Raw genomic sequence first — 20,060 nt, 5'->3', positions numbered from 1 at the left:
GCAAGCAACTTTAGAAAAAAAACAAGCTCAAAGCTGCTTATAATAAACAGAATTGGCGAGCGAAACTCAAAATAGTTCCTTTCCAGCAACAAAATGTGCATCTTCCTCTTCCCTCCATTGTTTACATTTCTGTCGCTGCAGACACTGTTGCATGGAAACGGTGGTCACTCCCCAAGACGCATAGAGGAAGTAAAATTAAATCACAAATTAGGATAGTAACGCACAGTAACGCAAAGTGATTTCGATAAGTAACTGTAGTCTGACTACTGGATTTGAAACAGAAAAGCGTTAGATTACTCATTACTGAAAAAAAAACTCATACTGACATCACTGGTCACCGGCTAACAAATCAAGCGTACCCTTTGGTAGGAAAATATAAGCATCACCTGCCAGAGCTGCAGTCTACTCACACACTGGCTTGCTTTTACGATTGATCACACCAGAGAAAGGCTGTTTATAGTACTCGAGTGTCAGACAAGCTATTTAAGTCAAGCCTCTTGTCTATAAAGCACAAGTCAGAGGCTACGTCCACACAGCAGATCTTGATGCTCAATTCCATTTTTTTGCAAAATGTTTACAGTCAATGACGCAAAAGTCGGATTAAATGAGATTTGGCTGTTCTGACTGCAGACGCTTTGAAATATGTAACAAATTCAGCGTCACATATGAAGTGGCACAAATCAAATTTTTCCTCTGGGTGGAAAGATCTCACCCAGACTCTTTGGGTGGGAGTCGGAATTGAGGTGTTCAGACTCCAATGAATACCTTGGAAATGGGGTCACATTTGGCTGCTTTGTCATCTAGTCTGAAACTTTGACACTGAAACCTGAGTGATCATCTTGTTCAGGATCATGTGCAGCGGTCAGTTTCTTTTTTGGGTTGGCCAAACGTCTAGTACTGGTCTCGTCTTGCCAACTAGCCTTCCTCCACATGTTTGTTTGGCTCCCTAGAGACAAATTACAAATGGGACTTCTTATAGTTTCTTTTCACTCCTCCATCGGAGTGAACTACAAATATTGCCCTGTTGGACCTCAAGTAGGAAATCTTTCTTTCCTTTTCATGACCTTCAAGAACTTCCAGTTGTTAAATTGTGTCTGCTGTGTCCTTCAAAAATTAATAACACTACCTTAGATTAAACAAAGCCGCTGCTTCAGTCTATTACAGCACACTTGTTTCTCTTTTCATCATCCTTTTAATTTTCTGAATCAGTTAAGCATAACAGTCCCAGCAAGCTATTTTTCAGAGGCACCGTTATGAGGATTATAGCTGGAGCTCTTGGCGTTTGTGTAAGATTCTTGAAGCCCTGTCGCCTGATTGTATTTCTGTCCCCTGACGGCGCAGACACAATGTCGAAATAATGTCCCATCGATCGCGCGTGCCTTCGTGAGGTTCTTGCTCTTCACCCGTACCTGCATACATAACCAGCTGGATTCTGCTCTGGATGAAGGCGGTGGATGGCGGTGCGACAGTGGCCGTCTGGGAGTCGTTGGGAGCTGGGACGATGAGAGGTCCCACTATGAACGACGCGGCGCCTCCCAGGTAGGAGAACAGAGAGGCCACGGCTGTTGCTGTTGCTCTCTGGTCGGGGGCGAACCATGTGGTGGAGAGGTACGGCCCGGCGCTCATTATGGTTGGCCCGGCCAGACCGTTTAGAAACTGGCCTCCATGTATTAACCTGTAACAGAAAAGGTCAAATGTGGTCATTTCAAACATGCAAATAAAATAAAAAATAAGAGAGAGAAAAATCATGCCTTTCTGCTAAAACTGTTCACTCGCTCCTTTAAAAAATGAATCCCCATTGGCTGTCCCATTACTTGGCACATCTGGTAAATACGTATGAAAGACAGGGCCACACCTTATCAATTTTTGATCAATTGCTTTTGATTAATATTCCAATGATGATATCAATTATGTTTACATAAAACTCTTCTGACTGTTTTCTTTCATCAAAACGTCCACACTTTTAGCTTCGGCAGCAAACATGCATCCAGTCGGTGAAGGCGGTGAAAGTCTGTCCAACAGGTCAGATATATTATCGACAAGCAGAGTTTATAGGCACAACACGACCGGACAACGCATCCAAACAGTTCTATGTGATTGTCGTATTGCGCACATGTAACAGAGAGAAAAGTGTGTATGAGTGTGTATGTGAATTTTGCTCAAAATAATAATAATAATAGTGTGTATGTGTTTGGAATGGGATTTTCGATTTATGTGTTCGGAGCCACCTAGTGGTGTGATGAGTGACTGCACGCAACGGGTCCTTCAGGCGCTCTCTCGGCTTCCCCCACAAGAGTTCTGAGGAGCGCTGGTGGAGGTAGGTGCGAGAGAGGCAGCTCTTTGCTAATTTTTTTACTTAGGGTCATATTTTTCTAGTTCAACAATTAACAAAATACTGAGAGATTATTTAATATTTAGAAATATAATTTATAAAGTTTTCTCGTAGTTGGACTGGAAAAATATGACCCTATGAGTGAGAGCAGCGCCAGTTGGTGTTTGTGGCCGACAACCGGTCACGACGCTAACTGCGTCTTTTGTTTTCTTCAGCTGTGGACCAGTTGTGTGGAGTCACATTGTTTCTTTCGTAACACATTAGGTGAGTTCAATATGTATATATTTGGGAAAATAAATGAATGAACAAATAAGTGGATCGTTTCGTGAGTGTGGCTGATGACTGTCAACTGTTATGGCGGTTGCTTTGTTGTTGTTGTCGGTTATTGTCAGTTGTTTTGCCGTTTGGCTTGTTTTGTTTTGGGGAACTGTTGACTGTGTTGTTGTTTGAAATCTATACGATCACACCTAAAAAAAAAAAGATAAAAATAAAAACACCAGAGTTCTGAGGATCACACACACACACGCCCACACACACCCACACACACATCCAGTCATTTTCCAAGAAATCCAACTATTTGTTTGAAAAGATTTATTTAAAAGTAGGAATCCTACAGTAAGAAACAACATTTAAAAAAAAAAAAAAAAAAAAAAAAAAGCACAGTTGCATCACCCTTGGAACTGTCTCCTGTAAATAGGACGGCCATTAGTCTTTGCCAGAACAGTTTGTAACGTTTGAGCAGTAAAGAAGATCTCCCACCAATCCTCTTTGCACCATCCCTCTGGATTGGCCATGGTTTCTAGCCGGCTCTCTTTTCTTCAGCTTTGTTAAATTTGAAATGTCTTGGTATTAAAAAGTACTTATGACGACATAGATAGTCTCATTCTATCGAGGAGAGACTCGCAAAACCGCTTTTGAGTCCTAGAGGGTGAGAAGGTGAGATGTATTCTTTAAAGTTTAAGCTTTTGGTCATACAACAACAAGATCTGTACCATAAGTTTGTCCTCAATTATTGTTTTCAAAATAACATGTAGTGAGTTATAGTGCAGATTTTAGACATAGTGATGACTAGTAACTGTAGTTGGTGTGAACTCACAGTTGTGAAAGATTCATCTATATCTACTTTAGGAGGAAGCACAGAGACAGCTCATCTTTTTAGGTTCAAGACAGAAGAGTCACGAAATACCAATTAGACATTTCTAGAAACATCGAAGAATCCGAAAGAAAAGTTAAGCATAAATTGAAACAATCTTTAGCTACTTTTCTTCTAAAATATTTCTTTTTCATTAATATTTATAGGATTTCCTCCCTCCCACCAAGACATGCTAAGTGTGAAATCAGGTAACAGTAGTAAAAGACTAATTAATTTTTTGTACTTGTTACACACCTTCACCTGAGACGGCAACAAATTTGTCAATGTCTGTACCACTAATAAATAACCACGTTAAAGACGGCTGCACCATAAGGCGTTCCATCAGAGAACTCATGAAACATAAAGTAAACAAATGAAGACATGCAGTAAATAATTTGTTCATGAGCGTCTGACAGAAAAATGGCAAACTAAGGAATAAAAAAAGCAAGATGCAATTATCTCCAGGGACTAGTTTCGCAACTCGAGTCCAACTTTCAGTCGCACTTTCGTACCTTCAGACCCAACTGTGCGAGACGGACACATCGTGAGATATCGCCCCCACCCGATGCCACCGGAGCCCCTCGCCACCCTCAGCCCCCTCCGGACCCGTCTGACTGAGACAGCCAGCCTCTGGAGACAGCTCACGGCTGATTGATTGTCTCTAAGCTCAGTAAAGACACCGTTCATTCACAGCAGTCTGAGGTGGCTCAGTGGGGACTGGGGCGGGAAAGGAGGGGACAGAAAATGATGGCAAACAAAGAGGGCGAGGAGAGGAGATGCAGCAAGCTTTCCATCAGAATGGAAATTTGACGATCAAGAGTACAATAAACTCTATTAAACTGATTCATTTGGCGATAAGTCTATATATCAAGGATTTATACATTCTGCTGTGGGAAACCACTGAGCAAAAAGAAATAGTCTCATTCAATTTCTATAAATCTCACAAAAATAAAAGAGAGTTTTTACTACCAATATGGCCCCCATGACAAGTCATATTGCTCCAGTCCCAATACTTGCACTTCCACTCACGTTCCACCCTTGTGTCCTTCAAATCCACATTTGTGTTGACGGGTTAGAGTGTGTGTGGATGTGGGTCCCAGTTTTCCACATCCGTCTTTCGCCCCCCTGCCCCTTTTGGGTCCCATTTCTGCACTTCTGCTAAGCCACATCCAGGAGGACTTTGGTGAAGTGTATTACCCACAATTTATCACTACACGTGACGTTTTAAATTAAAAGACAGAAATTTGGCAACGTTCACTAGAAAAAACAAAACAAAACAGTTTTCAAATGTGAAGTTATATTCACTTGTCATAGAGGGGCGGAGGGTGTAGTGCGATTATCGGGATTGGGCCATAACATGGATGACAGCCACATTTAACCGTGACACCTGACAAAATCGTCTGTAAATTTACACTTTGTTTCATATGCAATTATTTGAGCTCTTTCTACCATTGCTGTCCACAGCTTCTACATGTCACAGCAGACCATAAGGAGCTGTGGTCAGAGGCAGACTGTTAGGAGAGAAACTTATTCACCCTATATCTTCATCCCACATCTTAGACCCCCTGACATCCCAACCTACACACCAGAACCTCCTCGATTGCTTCTTGGCCCTTACTTTTTCCCTCGTCTCACTCTTGGTCTTTACAGCTCCTCTTTAAAACTTTCAAACATCACCAGCAACTGAACTGGCATACTTTTTTAACTTTAACATTTACCACAGAACTACATATTTTTTGTCTATGTAAATATGTAATTTTGATGCTTTTGGTGGGTCTGATGTGGCCTTTCAAGTTACATCTTAATAATGTGCAACACAATGCCACAAATTCCAAACCATAATTGAGTTTCAATTTTTTTTAAACTCTCAAAACTATAAATACACGTTACTAACGAAGTGGCAATATTACTACCATCATACATTAAGCCTGTGCTCAGTCTACACCGACGAAGGTTTGCTCACCTCGGCTGTGCTGAATGCTAAGATGGCATTCCAGTCTTATTTTCTGCTTATTTACCTTTTCGTAACTACTTTGCAAAGAGCATTAGACCTTTATCACCAGACAAGCAAGCAATTTTAAAATGTGGAGAAAAAAGTAAATTCTGATGTTTCAGCAAAAGTAGCATCCTGTGTCCTGACACAGTAACACACAAAATAAAAAAATTACAATTCACAGTTCACAGGCTTTATGTGTGATGTTTAGTTGGTATTAGAACAATTAGTACGAATGTGAAGACGAGGCTTTAACCAGCCGATGATAATTCTGCTTTTTTTTAAAAGTCTGAAAGTTTGTTGCCCAAAAAGGAGGCAACAAACTTTGCATTGTAAATGCATCAAAACTTCTTAGTTTTGATGCATTTACTGAACGTGGAAAAAAACAATATTCTTATTAAAAACACTGACTTCTTTTAATAGCTGATCGATTGGTTCATCATTAATAATAAAGTTACTGCATTCACAAAACCCTTTTGATAAAGCTGGGCACATTTGCTGCAGCAATCTAATAAAGACGTTAACGGGCAAAATCTCAAATATAAAGAAATGCTAAAGTTAATTTTTAAGTGTTAACCTTCTATTTGTGAAACGGGATGCAGTTTGAAAAAGAAAAAACGGCAGCTGGTTGTAAGTTCATGGAGGACATACCTTGCACTCTGTGTCTGAGACTTTCCTGACTGTGTTACTTAACGCTCTCAGTGTGTAAAAGCTAAAAGTCCAAGAGTCACCTGAGTCACTTTGTCCCACTCAAGACTGCTGAGTGGCTGCTTTGAAAGGCTTCGAACAAAGCTGCTTCAGGTCTCTGAACCGACGACCAGCTGCCTTGCACTGCTTTTTCTGTTGTTGTTGTTGTTTTTGTAAACTCAACAGGCAGAGCAGATTTGGCTTTTCATGAGGGGGCAACAAACACAGGAAATGTGGAAAAGTCAGTTCAGTCAGAGCCTCACAAAAATAAGTTGTTTTGAGAAGAAGTACAACGGAACCAATGGACTCTTTAGAACCAAGAACCCGAATTCACTTCTCTTTCGTCCGTGGTTGCGAGGATTTAACCCTTTCGAGGTTTTCCAGTGCTGGAAAGTGCTTCACCTCTTTCTTTATATTGCGATTCAGACATAAACCTCTTTGATTTCTGCTGCTAATGATTATAAACCTGATGGATCGCTTTGTCTTCACCGCCAAGCCTTTGAAATAAATAAAGAAAGATCCTCCAAGTAAAATAAAGTATCATCTGTTCATATGAATGTGACGTACTTTCTGTTTTGATAAATCTTATGGATTAAAGGACTAATGTCTCAGCCAGATCTAGAGAAACTCATCCATGCGTTTATCTTCAGTCGTATTGATTATTGTAACAGCGTCTTCACAGGTCTGTCCAACAAATCAATCAAACAGCTGCAGCTGATCCAGAATGCTGCTGCTCACGTTCTCTCTAAAACCAGGAAGATAGAGCACATAACACCAGTTTTAAAGTCTCTCCACTGGATTTGCTGCTGTTGTATCAACTTTCCAGAACTCTCAGGTCTTCTGGTTCTGGTTCTGCTCTGCATCCCCAGAACCAGAACCAAACGAGGAGAACCAGCATTTAGCATCTATGCACCAAAAATCTGGAACAAACTTCCAGAAAACTATAAAACAGCTGAAACACTGACTTCCTTTAAATCTCAACTAAAAACCCACTTGTTTAGAGTTGTATTTGAAACGTAATCAATTGCAAATTTATTGACGGAACCTGACTTGATGTTGTGTTTTGATTGTTGATTCTATGTTGCATTGTGTTTCTGTGTTTGTTTTGATGTAAAGCACTTTGAAATGCCTTGCTGCTGATACAAATAAAGTTTGATTGATTGATTGATTGATAGTTAGATTGGTTTGGATTATTCACAGATCGTACCAGGATAACTACTTTTTCTCAGTCTGGGAATTTTTCCAGTTAAATTTAGATTTATTTGTGTGTTATTCTATCAAACCTGTGTGATGTGAATAAAAAAAATTATTTGTAATGAATCTATAGACAGTGATTAGCTTTGTGCACTTTGGTTTTTTTTTTGTTGTTTTTTAAATTCCCATATAAAGTAGGCTTAAGTGCTTATGTGTTCAGAAGCCAATGGCATAAATTGGACCAGTAATGTCTAGTTCATGAATATGAAAATAAACTACATCACATCTGTCTGAGAAATAGTCTTCATCTGAATCTGGCCTCATGTTGTGGGGTTCCTCAAGCTTCAGTTCTGGGCCCTAAACATCCACTGGTGACATCCAGCTCTACTGTTTTGTTTCTTTTTGCTTTTTTTCTCTCGCTTATTCTGAGTTTCATAAATTCAGTACCTGTCGGAATAAAAAAAAAAAGGGCGGGGGGTTTAATCGTCATTTTCTACAGCTAAATGAACATAAAACAGAGCCATTGATCCAGCAATATTTCAGTTTTATAGGCTCCTCTGTTAAACCATCCCTCAGTAATTTGGACAAGCCAATGGTTGCACTAGATGTTTGAGTCAGAGGATTTATCTGTGACACCAACACCTGGGAATCCACTTCCTCTGTCGATCAAAAAGCAGCAGAAGTCGTCTTCTCCACACAACGGTTTTGTTTGAACAGCAATTCTTTCATTTAGCGTCATTTTAGTCTCTTGTCTAAATTTGAATTATGATTTTCTATTCTTTATCCTATAATGAAGCCTTGCATGATTTGTTTTTATTTCCGAACATAAATACACTTTGCTTATACTCAGTTACTTAGTACTTGCATTTAATGGTGACTGATGTTTGCTGTGACCTTGCATTACAAAAATGAACTGAATTATTTCCTTTTGTTTTTCTGCATATATCTTTTAACTTGCCAAACAGCTAATCCATTAAAAAAAATTAGATTATTTGCAAACTGGAGGTAGAGCAAAAATAACAAACAGCTAGCCAACTTGGGGGGGTCGGGGGGGGGAGCATTCAGGACCTCACAGATTGTGAAATCTTTTTTAGTTTGGTCCCTCGCCGTCTATTAAATCACAGGAAGAATGTGATCACAAAAATGTCTCCGGAATGACAGCAGATGAAGAAAAACGGTGACAAACAAGACGAATTAGAGGTCAGCTGAGGACGCTGCACTGTTTGAGGGAAGGAAGAGGGGAGAAATGGAGTAGCCATTTCAAAAAGTGACGATTAATCACAGTCCATGAACCCTGTCAGGCCCAATTTGATTGAGAACGAGGCACAGGAGAAACCTGCCCAACTGTTTCTGGTCTGCAAGAGCTTATGGACCCAATTCAGAAAAACAAAAACAAAAAACAAATGAACAAAAAAAGAAAAAAGGCCAACCCACTTCTCCTGCGGAAAATGGCACCACAGCAATCATGGGTAATATAAGAGCCTCCTGCGAGAGCAGCGGAAAGAGGTCTGGCGGCCAATCAGACAGTCTGCCAGGGAAAGTGGAATCCACCTGGTTTAGGCTAATCACACAGCTGTTCTGTATGTTAATGCCAGACAGATAGACGGAGCGAGACCGGAAATGGCAGGAGGATGAGCGAACGTCTGGAAACAAAGGAGACGGAAAAGGTCAAACAGGCTGACCTTCTTCATCTGAGAGTAAGAACAGATCACAGTGAGGTCTAATCAGTGACCAATGATGCGAACCCTGAATCTTGTTCAAAATTTGTCCTAAAAAACCTAAACATTTGTCCTGGTTATCAAAGATCTTTTTAAGCAGCTCTGCATACACACACACACACACACACATGAGAGAGAGAGAGAGAGAGAGAGAGAGAGAGAAAGCAAGTCAGACCGGTCAGCGTCCCCCGGCTTCCTTTGATTCCCTAAAAATATTTCTATAAACATGAAACAAAGAGGCAAATCAAAAGGTAAATCACAAAGAGAAGGGCCTCGCCTATCAAACATGAAAACATGTCTGGAACAAACAGAGCTGCGGGGGGGTTGAGGGAGCGTTACTGCTTCTAAACTACAACACTGATCACAGAAACGGGAAACGTCCCTGCTGGGATTTGACTGATCATGTAACGCCCTTGATTTAAAACTCATTCACAATTTGTAGGCCAGCCAGTTTCAGCTATTTCAATGTTTAATGTCTGTTTTTCCCCTCCATCACATAATCAAAGTCATTTCAGCTCCATATGTCTGATACAAACCAAGTGGTGGCTACAAGAGAGGCAGCTCACTCCACAGCGACACAACAAAGCAAAGCCGAATCCCCGCTAATGCCAGGGAAAGACTGACACCTACTGGTGGTCCGTGGAGCTACAGCATACTTTGACTTTTCTTTTTCCCTCTGAGAATGCAGTAGGTCATCCATTAAAACATGGCTTCACAAGCTCTGACCTATTACATTTATTATGCAAATGGATCTGAACCGTGTCACACTAACATTTGCGGTGTGATTAATGTTGTCTCGGCTTTCACCGGGCTTTCTTGTTTTTCCCCTTTGAAGGAAAACTCCAAAAGAGCTGAAGGTCACGGCTGCGCAGGGCGACTCCTGCCAAAGGAAACAGCAGGCGGCTGTGACTGCGCGCTATTTAGCTTCGGCTCGTCAGACGCCAACGGATGATGTATGGTGTTGTGTAGCTGGACTCAGATAAGACGTAGGCACGCTGCGCTGAAGAAGAAGGGGGGAAAAAAAAAACTAAAAAAAGTTTTTGCTTGTGTTGGAAGTTTTGTGAAAATCCAGCTCTGAGTGCATTCGAAAGGAGAACGGGTTGGCTGAGCGAAGGTTTCTACACAATTCATTTTCTCTTTATAAGTCGTCCACTTCCGTTTCGGAGTTTAAAAAAATCAAATATGTGAGCAGAAAAATGTAGTGCTATTCCACTCCAATCTCGGTGAGAAAAGTAGAGCATTGTTACATTTTTTGAGAGTTTTCTGTGAGGGGTTTTGTGGTCCAGGTGCAGTAATGAAAAATACCTTTGGCCTGTTCATTTTCAATTTAATTCATTTCAATTAAAAATACTTCAGGTAAATGTTTTTGTAGCTCATTATTGAAGATTCTTAAAGGAGTTGTTGTAGATGGCGGTGGCTGTGAGCACCTGTAGCAGTCTGTATTACAGGGAATCTCAACAAGCCTCTGACTGAAGATACAGTTGACGTAAAACATGAAGAAAGTTTCATATTATGAGGAATTTTTTTATTTTAAGCGTATAAAACAGATACGCCTGTCAACATGTCAAGAAATAATATAATTTGACAAATAAATATTTTAATATCTAAAAATAAATATATTAAAATGCATGACACATGGAAATGTCACCCCAGTTACTGCATTTTAATTGTTTCTTTTAAAGAATTTATTAGAAACAATATTTTTTATACAGAGTGGCAATGAAATGAGTTCTGGTTTTTTTTTGTGCACAGCAAATCCCTTCATTAACCGCTTTCTTACCAAATCCCCAAAGAGACACAAAGTGAGATATAGGAAATAGGAAAGATTTTACAAAGTATAGCTGATATGACTCATTTAACAGAAACAATTTTCTGTAGACTTCGTTTTGGATATCCTGTGTCCTGGAAGAGCCCAAAGGAAAATATCCACACAATGAAAATACATTTTTGAAACAGTTTAATAATCGAAACGAACTTTTCGGAGAACTTGTATTCTGTGAAAGAGAAACCTTGAGCTTACAAAGACGACAAAAAAAAAAGAAAGAAATAAAATGCTTGTTTCCCTATTTCTTTGTCATCTTAAATGAAAGGAGAGTTGTTGCTTAAGATACAAGCAGTTTGCTTTCAGAATCAAGTTCCTCAGTGCGGCTTGAGTTTCTCTCCACTGAGGAATAAAAATGAAAAGTTTGGCCAGAAAACGTCAACGAAATATTCCCTCATAAGATGAGAAACGCAATATGTGAAATAAATTCCATTTAAAATTAAATTACCACTAAAATCCTATTCACTGACAGCACAGCAGGGATAAATCAATACCTAATCAGTACCGACCCCAGTTTTATTTATAACACATTTTAAACACCACAAAGGAGCAAAGTGCAGCATACAGTCAACACAGAAGAAAATACATAAGACTAGTGAAAGAGGAAACAAAAAGATAAGACAAGATAGTAAGATTAGCATCAAAGACCCGAACAAGAGGATAAGATTTGAGAAGTGGTCTAAAAACAGACAGAGAAAAGCCTTTTCTGGATTACAGTGGTGAGTAACAATACATCACAAATATATCTCCACTGTGTGCAATGTTTGTATCGTAAAGGACTGTTTGGAGTGCAGCAATTGTCGGCTGATCTATTCCAAGTGTAATAAACTTGCATTTTTCATGTAACATTGAGTCCGTTGGATAGAGTTCCACAACAGCAGATGCTCAGCGGAAAAAAAAATTATATTACGGTACCCAAAATGCTAAAGGTCACAGAGTGAAGGGTTCACAGATGAAAAACAGGAAAGAGGAAAATAGGGAATATGTAGTGGTTGACGTTGGCATCATAATAGTTACCAGTATCATCACCATTGCAAGTATGAAGCCCTACTGGTAATCCATTCCACATCCAAAAAGGAACTCTGCTCAGTTTATAGGATTTCCCAGTAGATACTGGTACAAGCTACCAGAAACGATTTAGAATTGACTGGTCAATACTAGGGTCAAACTGGAAATGCAACATCAGAAAACTGCTGGTTGCTGATTGGCTAATGGAGAAGCTTCAAGCGCTCTGCTGTACTTTGCGGTCATCAAGGAAATGTGGTTTTCCTGCTTAACCTCTTGTAAGTTTGCTGACGTTTTGCGACTATCAGTATTGCACCCGAAGGTTTGCTGATGCGCAAATCAAGTCAAGTTTGTACAGCACATTTCAGCAACAAGGCGGTTCAAAGTTCTTTACATCATAAAAACATCACATTGTCACCAATTACGAAACAAGCAATAAACATTACATTTAGTCAAATGCCATCATCCAAGCCAAGTAAATACACATCAAATATGATGATCGATCTGGGTTTCTAGTCCAGATTTAAAGGAACGCAGGGTTTTGTAGTTTTCTGGAAGTTTGTTCCAGATTTGTGGTGCATAGAAGCTGAATGCTGTTTGGTTCTGGTTCTGGAGATGCAGAGCAGAACCAGAAACCTGAAGACCTGAGAGGTCTGGAAGGTTGACAGGACCACAACAAATCTGTAATGTATTTTGGTGCTAAGCCGGTCAGTGACTTATAGACTAACAGAAGCATTTTGCCTGATTGAGTTGTGCTGTTGCAGTAATCAATGGGACTGAAGATAAACACATGGATGAGTTTATCTAGATCTGGCTGAGACGTTAGTCCTCTAATCCTGGAAATGTTCTTCAGGTGATAGAAGGCTGACTTTGTAACTGTCTTTATGTTGCTCTGAATGTCTAGATCAGATTTCAGGCCTGGTTAGCTTCTACCTGCAACAACTGAAGCTGCATGCTGTACCCTAGCTCGATCCTCTTTAAGGTCAAAAACAAACAAAACATAACTTCAGGAAAGTCTGAGATCATCATTCCCTGAAGCAATTTGACAAGTGGGGAAAAAAACAAAGACTTTCTATACAGTGTAATGTCATTTCTGACATGGCGTTAAACTTCAGTGTAATTAATTGAATGCTAACTGTACTTGATCCAGGTTGGCAAAATTTCACAAATTGAGGAGAATATGTTGAGAATTAGAAATGTTCTATGGCTCAAAGTCTCTCTGTCGCTGTGCTTTTATTGGACCCATCAACTTTAGTACCAAGAATGCTGTGGTAATATTTTTTGCCATGTTGTCTAGTGATACTGGTACAAAAATATAACAAAAACAACTTAAGAGCCATTGAGTCAGATGAGTGAGTATGGAAGAGTCCACACTTTATCCTTCCTGGAAGGGTGAATAAAGCAGCAGCAATAGATAAATCACTCTAAACCTCATCTGACCTCACCTACTTAACTTAGGATACCAATCAATAGAAGTACTGACAAACATGATTACTGTACATTAAACATGAAAAAACAAATCTGACGTATATGACCTATTGCGATAGGTTGGTTCATGTTCAGATTTTGTGCTTTCAATTAGAAAATTTGTTTAGCATAATTGCCTCAAATTCCAAATTGACACTGTTGGGACGCTTATCTCACAAGTACTTTTGACACACATAGCATGTTTCATTTTTGGACAGAGGGCTTTGTCTGAGGAATGAAGCTTGAGCTTGCATGTTTCGTTTTCAGACAAAGAACTTTCTGTAGAAGTTAAACTTAAGCTGACGCCATGATATCAAGTTACTTCTCAGCAGACATTCCTTAGCTGACGTAGTTCATCAAACGACCAATAAGCCATGTCTTAGATATAAGGAATGGATCGTCCGTTTTTGATCAGATGCTGTTTAATCCTGGTGTATTCACGTCACAACAAATTAGCCTGTGAGGGTAAGCGTCTTTCTTTTTAGCGCTAAAAAGAATAAAATAAGTAAAGTCTGATTATTTGTGTCGGCTGATTTCCTGCACGTGTGCTCAGATGGTTGTGGTCCGTCCCGGTAATTTCACTAAATCACAACAACACTGAATTAAAAAGGGTACAAAAAAATAACAGACATTGCCAGCTGCACCTCACTATCAGATAGGTCAGAAAAGAAGAGGTCCTGACTTTGCCATGCTGGCTGGTCTCCTTTTCCGTCAAGCTGTTGCTTAGCCATAAAAATATGTCAAACGCGTCTAGTCCTGAAATGACCGCGCTGCAGTTTGCGAGTCGCTCCGTGCCTCGTTTTCACCTTCAGCGTCACGTTTGGCCTCTAAGGCCATTTGCTTCCATAATGCATGCAGGACTCTTACCACCGTCTGAGGTGCAGATCTGTCAGCGGGATGCTTCGCATGGTCGATCCCAGCAGCATGAAGAAGGCCGAGAGCAGGAGGGAAGCCCGTAATCCTGGACAGCAAAGGGCACAGACGTTAAAGAAGATGACGAATAGACAGGAAGAAGCGGCTGCAACTAAAATGAGTGAGAGTGGTTTATTTTATAACGACGCCTTCTTCACAATTTGTCCTGATCAACATTTCTGTGCCGCATGATTCTGCTGCAACCTCCGAAGGTATTCCTCACTTCCTGTAGCTCAAGAACAGACTTTCAGTTCAATCAACCAGCAAAACTGGTTAATTATTGAAAAACCACTTTGCTACGTTTCAGGTTTCCATTTATTATTTCACCTAATCCTACTTACAGAAATGCAATGCTGAGTAAATGTATTCATACCACCTGGAATTGTTTAATGTTGTAGAATGACCCAGTCAAAGTCTAGATCTCAATCTAATTGAGGCTATGCAGAAATATTTACTGCATGTAACTCTTTTCACATTTTTTTTTGTGAAAAGAAACTTTTTTTTTTCTTGTTGCTTCAAAATTATGAATTTCTTTGTGTTCATCTATCACAAAATCTCAACAAAGTGCTTTGACGTCTATGGTTGTAATGTGACAAAATGCAGAAAAGTTACCGCAGGATTATTAATTTAAAGGCACTGCATTATGCTAACTCTGACTAAAGTTGGACGAAAAACAATGATTGCAGTTTTTCATTCTTTTTTAAAATCAACTTCTTTTAAATTGAGTTTCAACAAAAAGTAAACCACGAAACTCTGTCGGATTTAGGACAGGAAGGCCTCATAATTATATCACCTGAACATTTCATGTATATCAACAAAAAAAAAAAAAGAAGAAGAAAGTTTTGAGAAATTTATCACTCTTAGCCTTGAAGATAGTTAAGCTACACAATTAGTTGGCCTATTTCGAGGTATATCCTAGATCTCTGGTTCACAGCCTGTAATAAAACAGAAGGGGTCAGATTAACTGGATAAACATTAACTAGTAAATCAATCAATCAATCAAACTTTATTTGTATAGCACATTTCAGCAGCAAGGCATTTCAAAGTGCTTTACATCAAATCAAACACAAAAATACAATGCAACATGGAATCAACAGTAAAAACACAACATAGTCAGATTCCGTCAATAAATTTGCAATTGATTACGTTTTGAATACAACTCTAAACAAGTGGGTTTTTAGTTGAGATTTAAAGGAAGTCAGTGTTTCAGCTGTTTTACAGTTTTCTGGAAGTTTGTTCCAGATTTTTGGTGCATAGATGCTAAATGCCGCTTCTCCTCGTTTGGTTCTGGTTCTGGGGATGCAGAACAGACCAGAACCAGAAGACCTCAGAGGTCTGGAAGGTTGATACAACAGCAGCAGATCTTTAATGTATTGTGGTGCTAAACCATTCAGTGATTTATAAACTAACAACAGTATTTTAAAATCTATTCTTTGAGCTACAGGAAGCCAGTGGAGAGACTTTAAAACTGGTGTTATGTGCTCTATCTTCCTGGTTTTAGTTAGAACACGAGCAGCAGCATTCTGGATCAGCTTCAGTTCTGGGAGCTTCAGTTCTGATCTGCACCTCTTCTCAACATTACTTCAGTTTTCTACCGGGCGCATTGCATGTTAGCTTCTGGGCCTGTGCAACAACTTGATTCCTTTGTGTTTCAGCCTCTGTGTTGCAAATTTGCAGCCTGCCTTGGAACACTGTCTTGGAGCAGCTTTTGTCAGAGCTGCAGCTGTTTCAAATGTTAGCCTCCCATTTGACTTTCAGCAGGAGCGTCTAGCTAATTTAGTGATTGTGACTCAATTTTTATGCTTTCTCTAATGTACATACTGTTTTACATTTTACGTTGTTTGCCATGTTTGAACTGATGGAGATGCTACATTAGATGTTACGGTGCTTCCAGTGACCTCTGTGACCTCAGCAGGTACTGCCAACCGTGCCAAGCGTGGGCATCTGCTCCAGTGAACACTGTCCAAAACGATTATGAATTATGGCCATCAAGAGAATCACAATGCATTTCTGACAGCTGAAAGTAAAGACTGCATACAAAACAGTTGTGTGTAATAACATGTTTGAGCCCACTGATTATGAGACGCCAATATTTTTGCAATATATTGTGTTGTAAGGTTGAAATGAAATTGTTCTTTTTTGTTGCAGACATATAAAAGTTTGTTGTGGATATGGTTACTACATGGACAAATGCCGAGTGGGAGTGATAATTTTGTGAGATTGATGGACGACCGATACTTACGCCAGAAACCAATCACATCGGCAGCATTATTCTCTGCTCCTTATGTGGGTCAGTAGACCAGCTACATTGTAATATTGCACACTGTAAGCTGATAGAGTGACCATAAAGCTTTACCTCAGTAATAGCTGTGGTATAAATGTATGGCAAACGCTCCATGCTCAAAGGCTGCCATCTGTCTGTGGTTCAATTACAAGTCAAGAAACGTATGACTAAAAAAACAGCCAAACATTTTGTCAAGATGTTTCTTGTGAGAAAAAGCTTCAAATAAGATGTATTTCATCCAAAAAAGAAAGAAAGAAAAAAAATCAAACAGATTGGTCATTCATTTTAAGGAGAAGCCGTAATATGCGTACACATTTTAACATTTGTTTTACATTTTTTTCAAACACTTCAAAACCAACCATTTCAGCTTTTCAGATGAAAGAAATATGTTTGTTTTTTTCATTAAGTGTAATTAAAATTCAATATGATTGAGTTCTGCAGGCAGAACAAAAAAAAAAACTAAAAAATTATCGGGAACCAAATGTCAACACATAACCATTTAAAATCTTCCACACGGTGTTCTTGCTTAAGGCTTTCATTATTCGTCTTTACAAATGTTTGCAGAAGCAGATATTTTGAGAGGCAGCTACACCATCGTCACCTGACTGATTCCATGTTAGCAGGTCACCACGGGTTCTTCCACTTCCTCCCTTCATCACCATTAAATGTTCTGCATCCCCAGAACCAGAACCAGAACCAAACGAGGAGAAGCAACATTTAGCATCTATGCACCAAAAATCTGGAACAAACTTCCAGAAAACTGTAAAACAGCTGAAAAACTGACTTCCTTTAAATCTCAACTAAAAACCCACTTGTTTAGAGTTGTATTTGAAACGTAATCAATTGCAAATTTATTGACGGAACTTGACTTGATGTTGTGTTTTTATTGTTGATTCCATGTTGCATTGTGTTTTTGTGTTTGATTTGATTTGATGTAAAGCACTTTGAAATGCCTTGCTGCTGAAATGTGCTATACAAATAAAATTTTATTTGATTTGATTTGAAATGTAGTGAGGCCAAGAATTTAAAATTCACAATATTTCATTGATGAGAAATAGAGTAGATTTTTAATTTATCAAAAATAGATTTTTTTTTTTTTTTTAGTGCTTCATAATGTTTTAGTTACTCCTCTCTCTGCTCTTTAAATGTGTTTCATAAAGCAAACTTATCAAAAACACCTCTTACAGAAATCATGGGAAGCACCTTTAGGAAAGAATTAAACATACTTTTCATTAATATTTCTGTTTTAAAAAGTAGTTGCTCTCTGTAATATTCTAATGCTAAATGTTACGTTTTCAGTTACCTCTAAGTGGAAAATGATCATAATTAACAGAAATAAAAGCTTTCAAACATCCATCTGTGTCTACATAATGGGTGTAAAGTTTCTAAAATAAATGGGCTTTTCAATAATATTATAATTTATTGACTCGGCCTGCAGTAAGATGTTTTCATTTTCAAGTTTTCTTTCTGCCTAGAGAATAAAGATAAAAATCCTTCGTCCACAGTGACCAGCCTTTTATATAAAAGTCTTCTAATAAAACCAGCGGATGAACTCTGACCTAAAACTGAACGAAAGAACGTGAGCAACAGCTACCAGCCGATAGAAATGGTTTTATAACTAACATGTGCTCCCAAGAAGACTTGTGAAGTGGTAATAACATTACAAGTACAATGTTGGGATCAGAGTTTTGTAAAGTAGTCTCATCACCAAATAATTATGCTCTCAAAGCATCTTTTGTAACACTGACGCGTCTTTGCATGGATTTCTCTTTAAATGACGACAGTTTCTACCTCCGAGTAAGTGGGAGCTCTCCGGAGGGAGCGAAAGCCTTTCCCCCACTGATTGGTGTCCCTGCATGTGGATGTCAACATGCGTCTATATGCAGCACAGAAATCCATGAAGGCCGCCAAGGTTTAAACTTGTAGCAACTGCTCTTATAAACAAAGTCAGACCATGTGACAAGGCAATTTGAGAAAATAGGACATCTTGTCTTTTTTTTTTTGGGGGGGGGGGGGGGGGGGGGATATTACACACTTTGTGTCAGGTGATGCAGTCTGAACTGGTTAGGTGGGGCCCACTCTGACTCAGAGGCTTGAGTCGGGTTCGTCAACTTCCTCGTAACAAATCGAAAGCGCTTCCCGAAATATTCAGGAATGTCTCGATGCTGACGTCAGTAAGGTCTGAAGTTTTAAAACGCAAATAGGTTCTAATGCAGCACCAATAGTGTTTATGTTCAGATGGCTCCAACTTCAGCTGTAAACTTACTGAAGGAAACTATGGAATAATTAATTCATCATTTGGTCAATTTACAGTTTTGATATGGGCTCTTTACCCAGGGCAGCACAGCTTTAGGGGGCCCCAAACGAAGACTTCTCTTGCTTATTTACATGGCCTGTCAATGGAAAATGGACACCCTGTCACTAATGTGCACAGTTGATGCACTGTAAGAAAATACAAGTGCACACGAAAGTGTCTAAAGATGCCAGCTTATTTACAGTTTCTAATTCAATGCCACATCGAAAGACTGCTTTACGTTTTTGTTTTGCTTGTTGTTTGGTTACATTTTATCAGCTCAAAATCTAAAATGTCTAGTCTGGCTAAACCTGAAATTGATTATTTTACAATGCAAGACAATTTTAAAGTGTAGGGGAGAAAATATATACTTTTATTTTTTTATTATTTAACCTTTGATAAGAACTTTAAGCAACTGAGTGAAAGCAATAAAAAAAGCAAAAATGTGTTTGTTTATTGTTTTAAAAATTTTGTTCCTAACAATCCTCATACAAAGACTAAGTAAATGTATTCCTACCTTAACAAAAATTAAAACGGTGGCAGTAGAGCCAATACTGTGGTCTTTAAAATTCTGCAATATCTGATTTTCCTCACCCAAACTTTTGTGTGTTTTGATTATCGAAACTTCGATAATCTACGTGTCACAGTATTGACAAGGATGAGGGGTCAAGCAGCGATATAATGTCGAGACAGGACACGTTGTACCAAATTACAACAACTCACCTTTTTTGTCCATTAACCACATAAACAGCAACCAGGGGAAGAACCCAACCGGGCCCCACAGAACCAAAACTGCGATGTCAGACTTGGTGAACCCGTAAGCCTTCACAGCAGAGTTCTGAATGGGTCCCCAGAAGTTCCAGACCATCCCTTGCATGAGTGCCAGCAGGGAAAACAGGGTCAAAACCAGCCATCTTCTGCCATACACTCGGCTGTTTACAGGCAGGCTGTTGGTAGTCCCGGCGGAAGTCGGAGCAAGAAGCGGCTCCCTTTCTGCCTCGGTGCTCGAAGCGGCACCCATAGTAGCCGCTCGCTCGGTTATCAGTGTAGTCCGAAAGCTAACTTTTACGTCTGTTTGAAGGACAACAGATGTGCTGCTCGGCTATTGTCGTGTACAAAAATAATAACAGCCAAGCCGACAGCCCCCTTTTTTTGCGAAACTGCTCCACTGCGCATGTCCAAACGGAAATAGTTTGCGGTGTGGGAAACTGGTGTGCTACC

General features: G+C 39.4%; 1 protein-coding gene and 1 long non-coding RNA gene across 2 annotated transcripts in view; one reads left to right on the top strand and one right to left on the bottom strand.

Moving 5' to 3' along the window:
* slc49a4 (solute carrier family 49 member 4) overlaps positions 1 to 20,039 on the bottom strand; it is a 54,326-nt gene extending 34,287 nt beyond the window's left edge. Inside the window, exons 1-3 of the mRNA XM_044132805.1 lie at positions 19,563 to 20,039; positions 14,218 to 14,311; positions 1,410 to 1,675 (exon numbers count right to left, since the gene is read on the bottom strand). Of these exons, the coding sequence (XP_043988740.1) occupies positions 1,410 to 1,675; positions 14,218 to 14,311; positions 19,563 to 19,860 (658 nt within the window). The 5' untranslated portion in view covers positions 19,861 to 20,039. The remainder of the gene's footprint in view (positions 1 to 1,409; positions 1,676 to 14,217; positions 14,312 to 19,562) is intronic.
* Positions 2,546 to 4,234, top strand: LOC122840422. Its single transcript, XR_006372226.1, has 3 exons — positions 2,546 to 2,596; positions 3,632 to 3,673; positions 3,983 to 4,234. It is a non-coding gene; the product is annotated as an uncharacterized LOC122840422 (long non-coding RNA).
* Positions 20,040 to 20,060: the final 21 nt, after the last annotated feature.

The sequence above is a fragment of the Gambusia affinis genome, linkage group LG11, assembly GCF_019740435.1.
Source record: "Gambusia affinis linkage group LG11, SWU_Gaff_1.0, whole genome shotgun sequence".
Lineage (NCBI taxonomy): Eukaryota > Metazoa > Chordata > Actinopteri > Cyprinodontiformes > Poeciliidae > Gambusia > Gambusia affinis.
The sequence above is the reverse complement of the archived record's forward strand: the minus strand, read 5'-3'. Positions and strand labels throughout refer to the sequence as shown.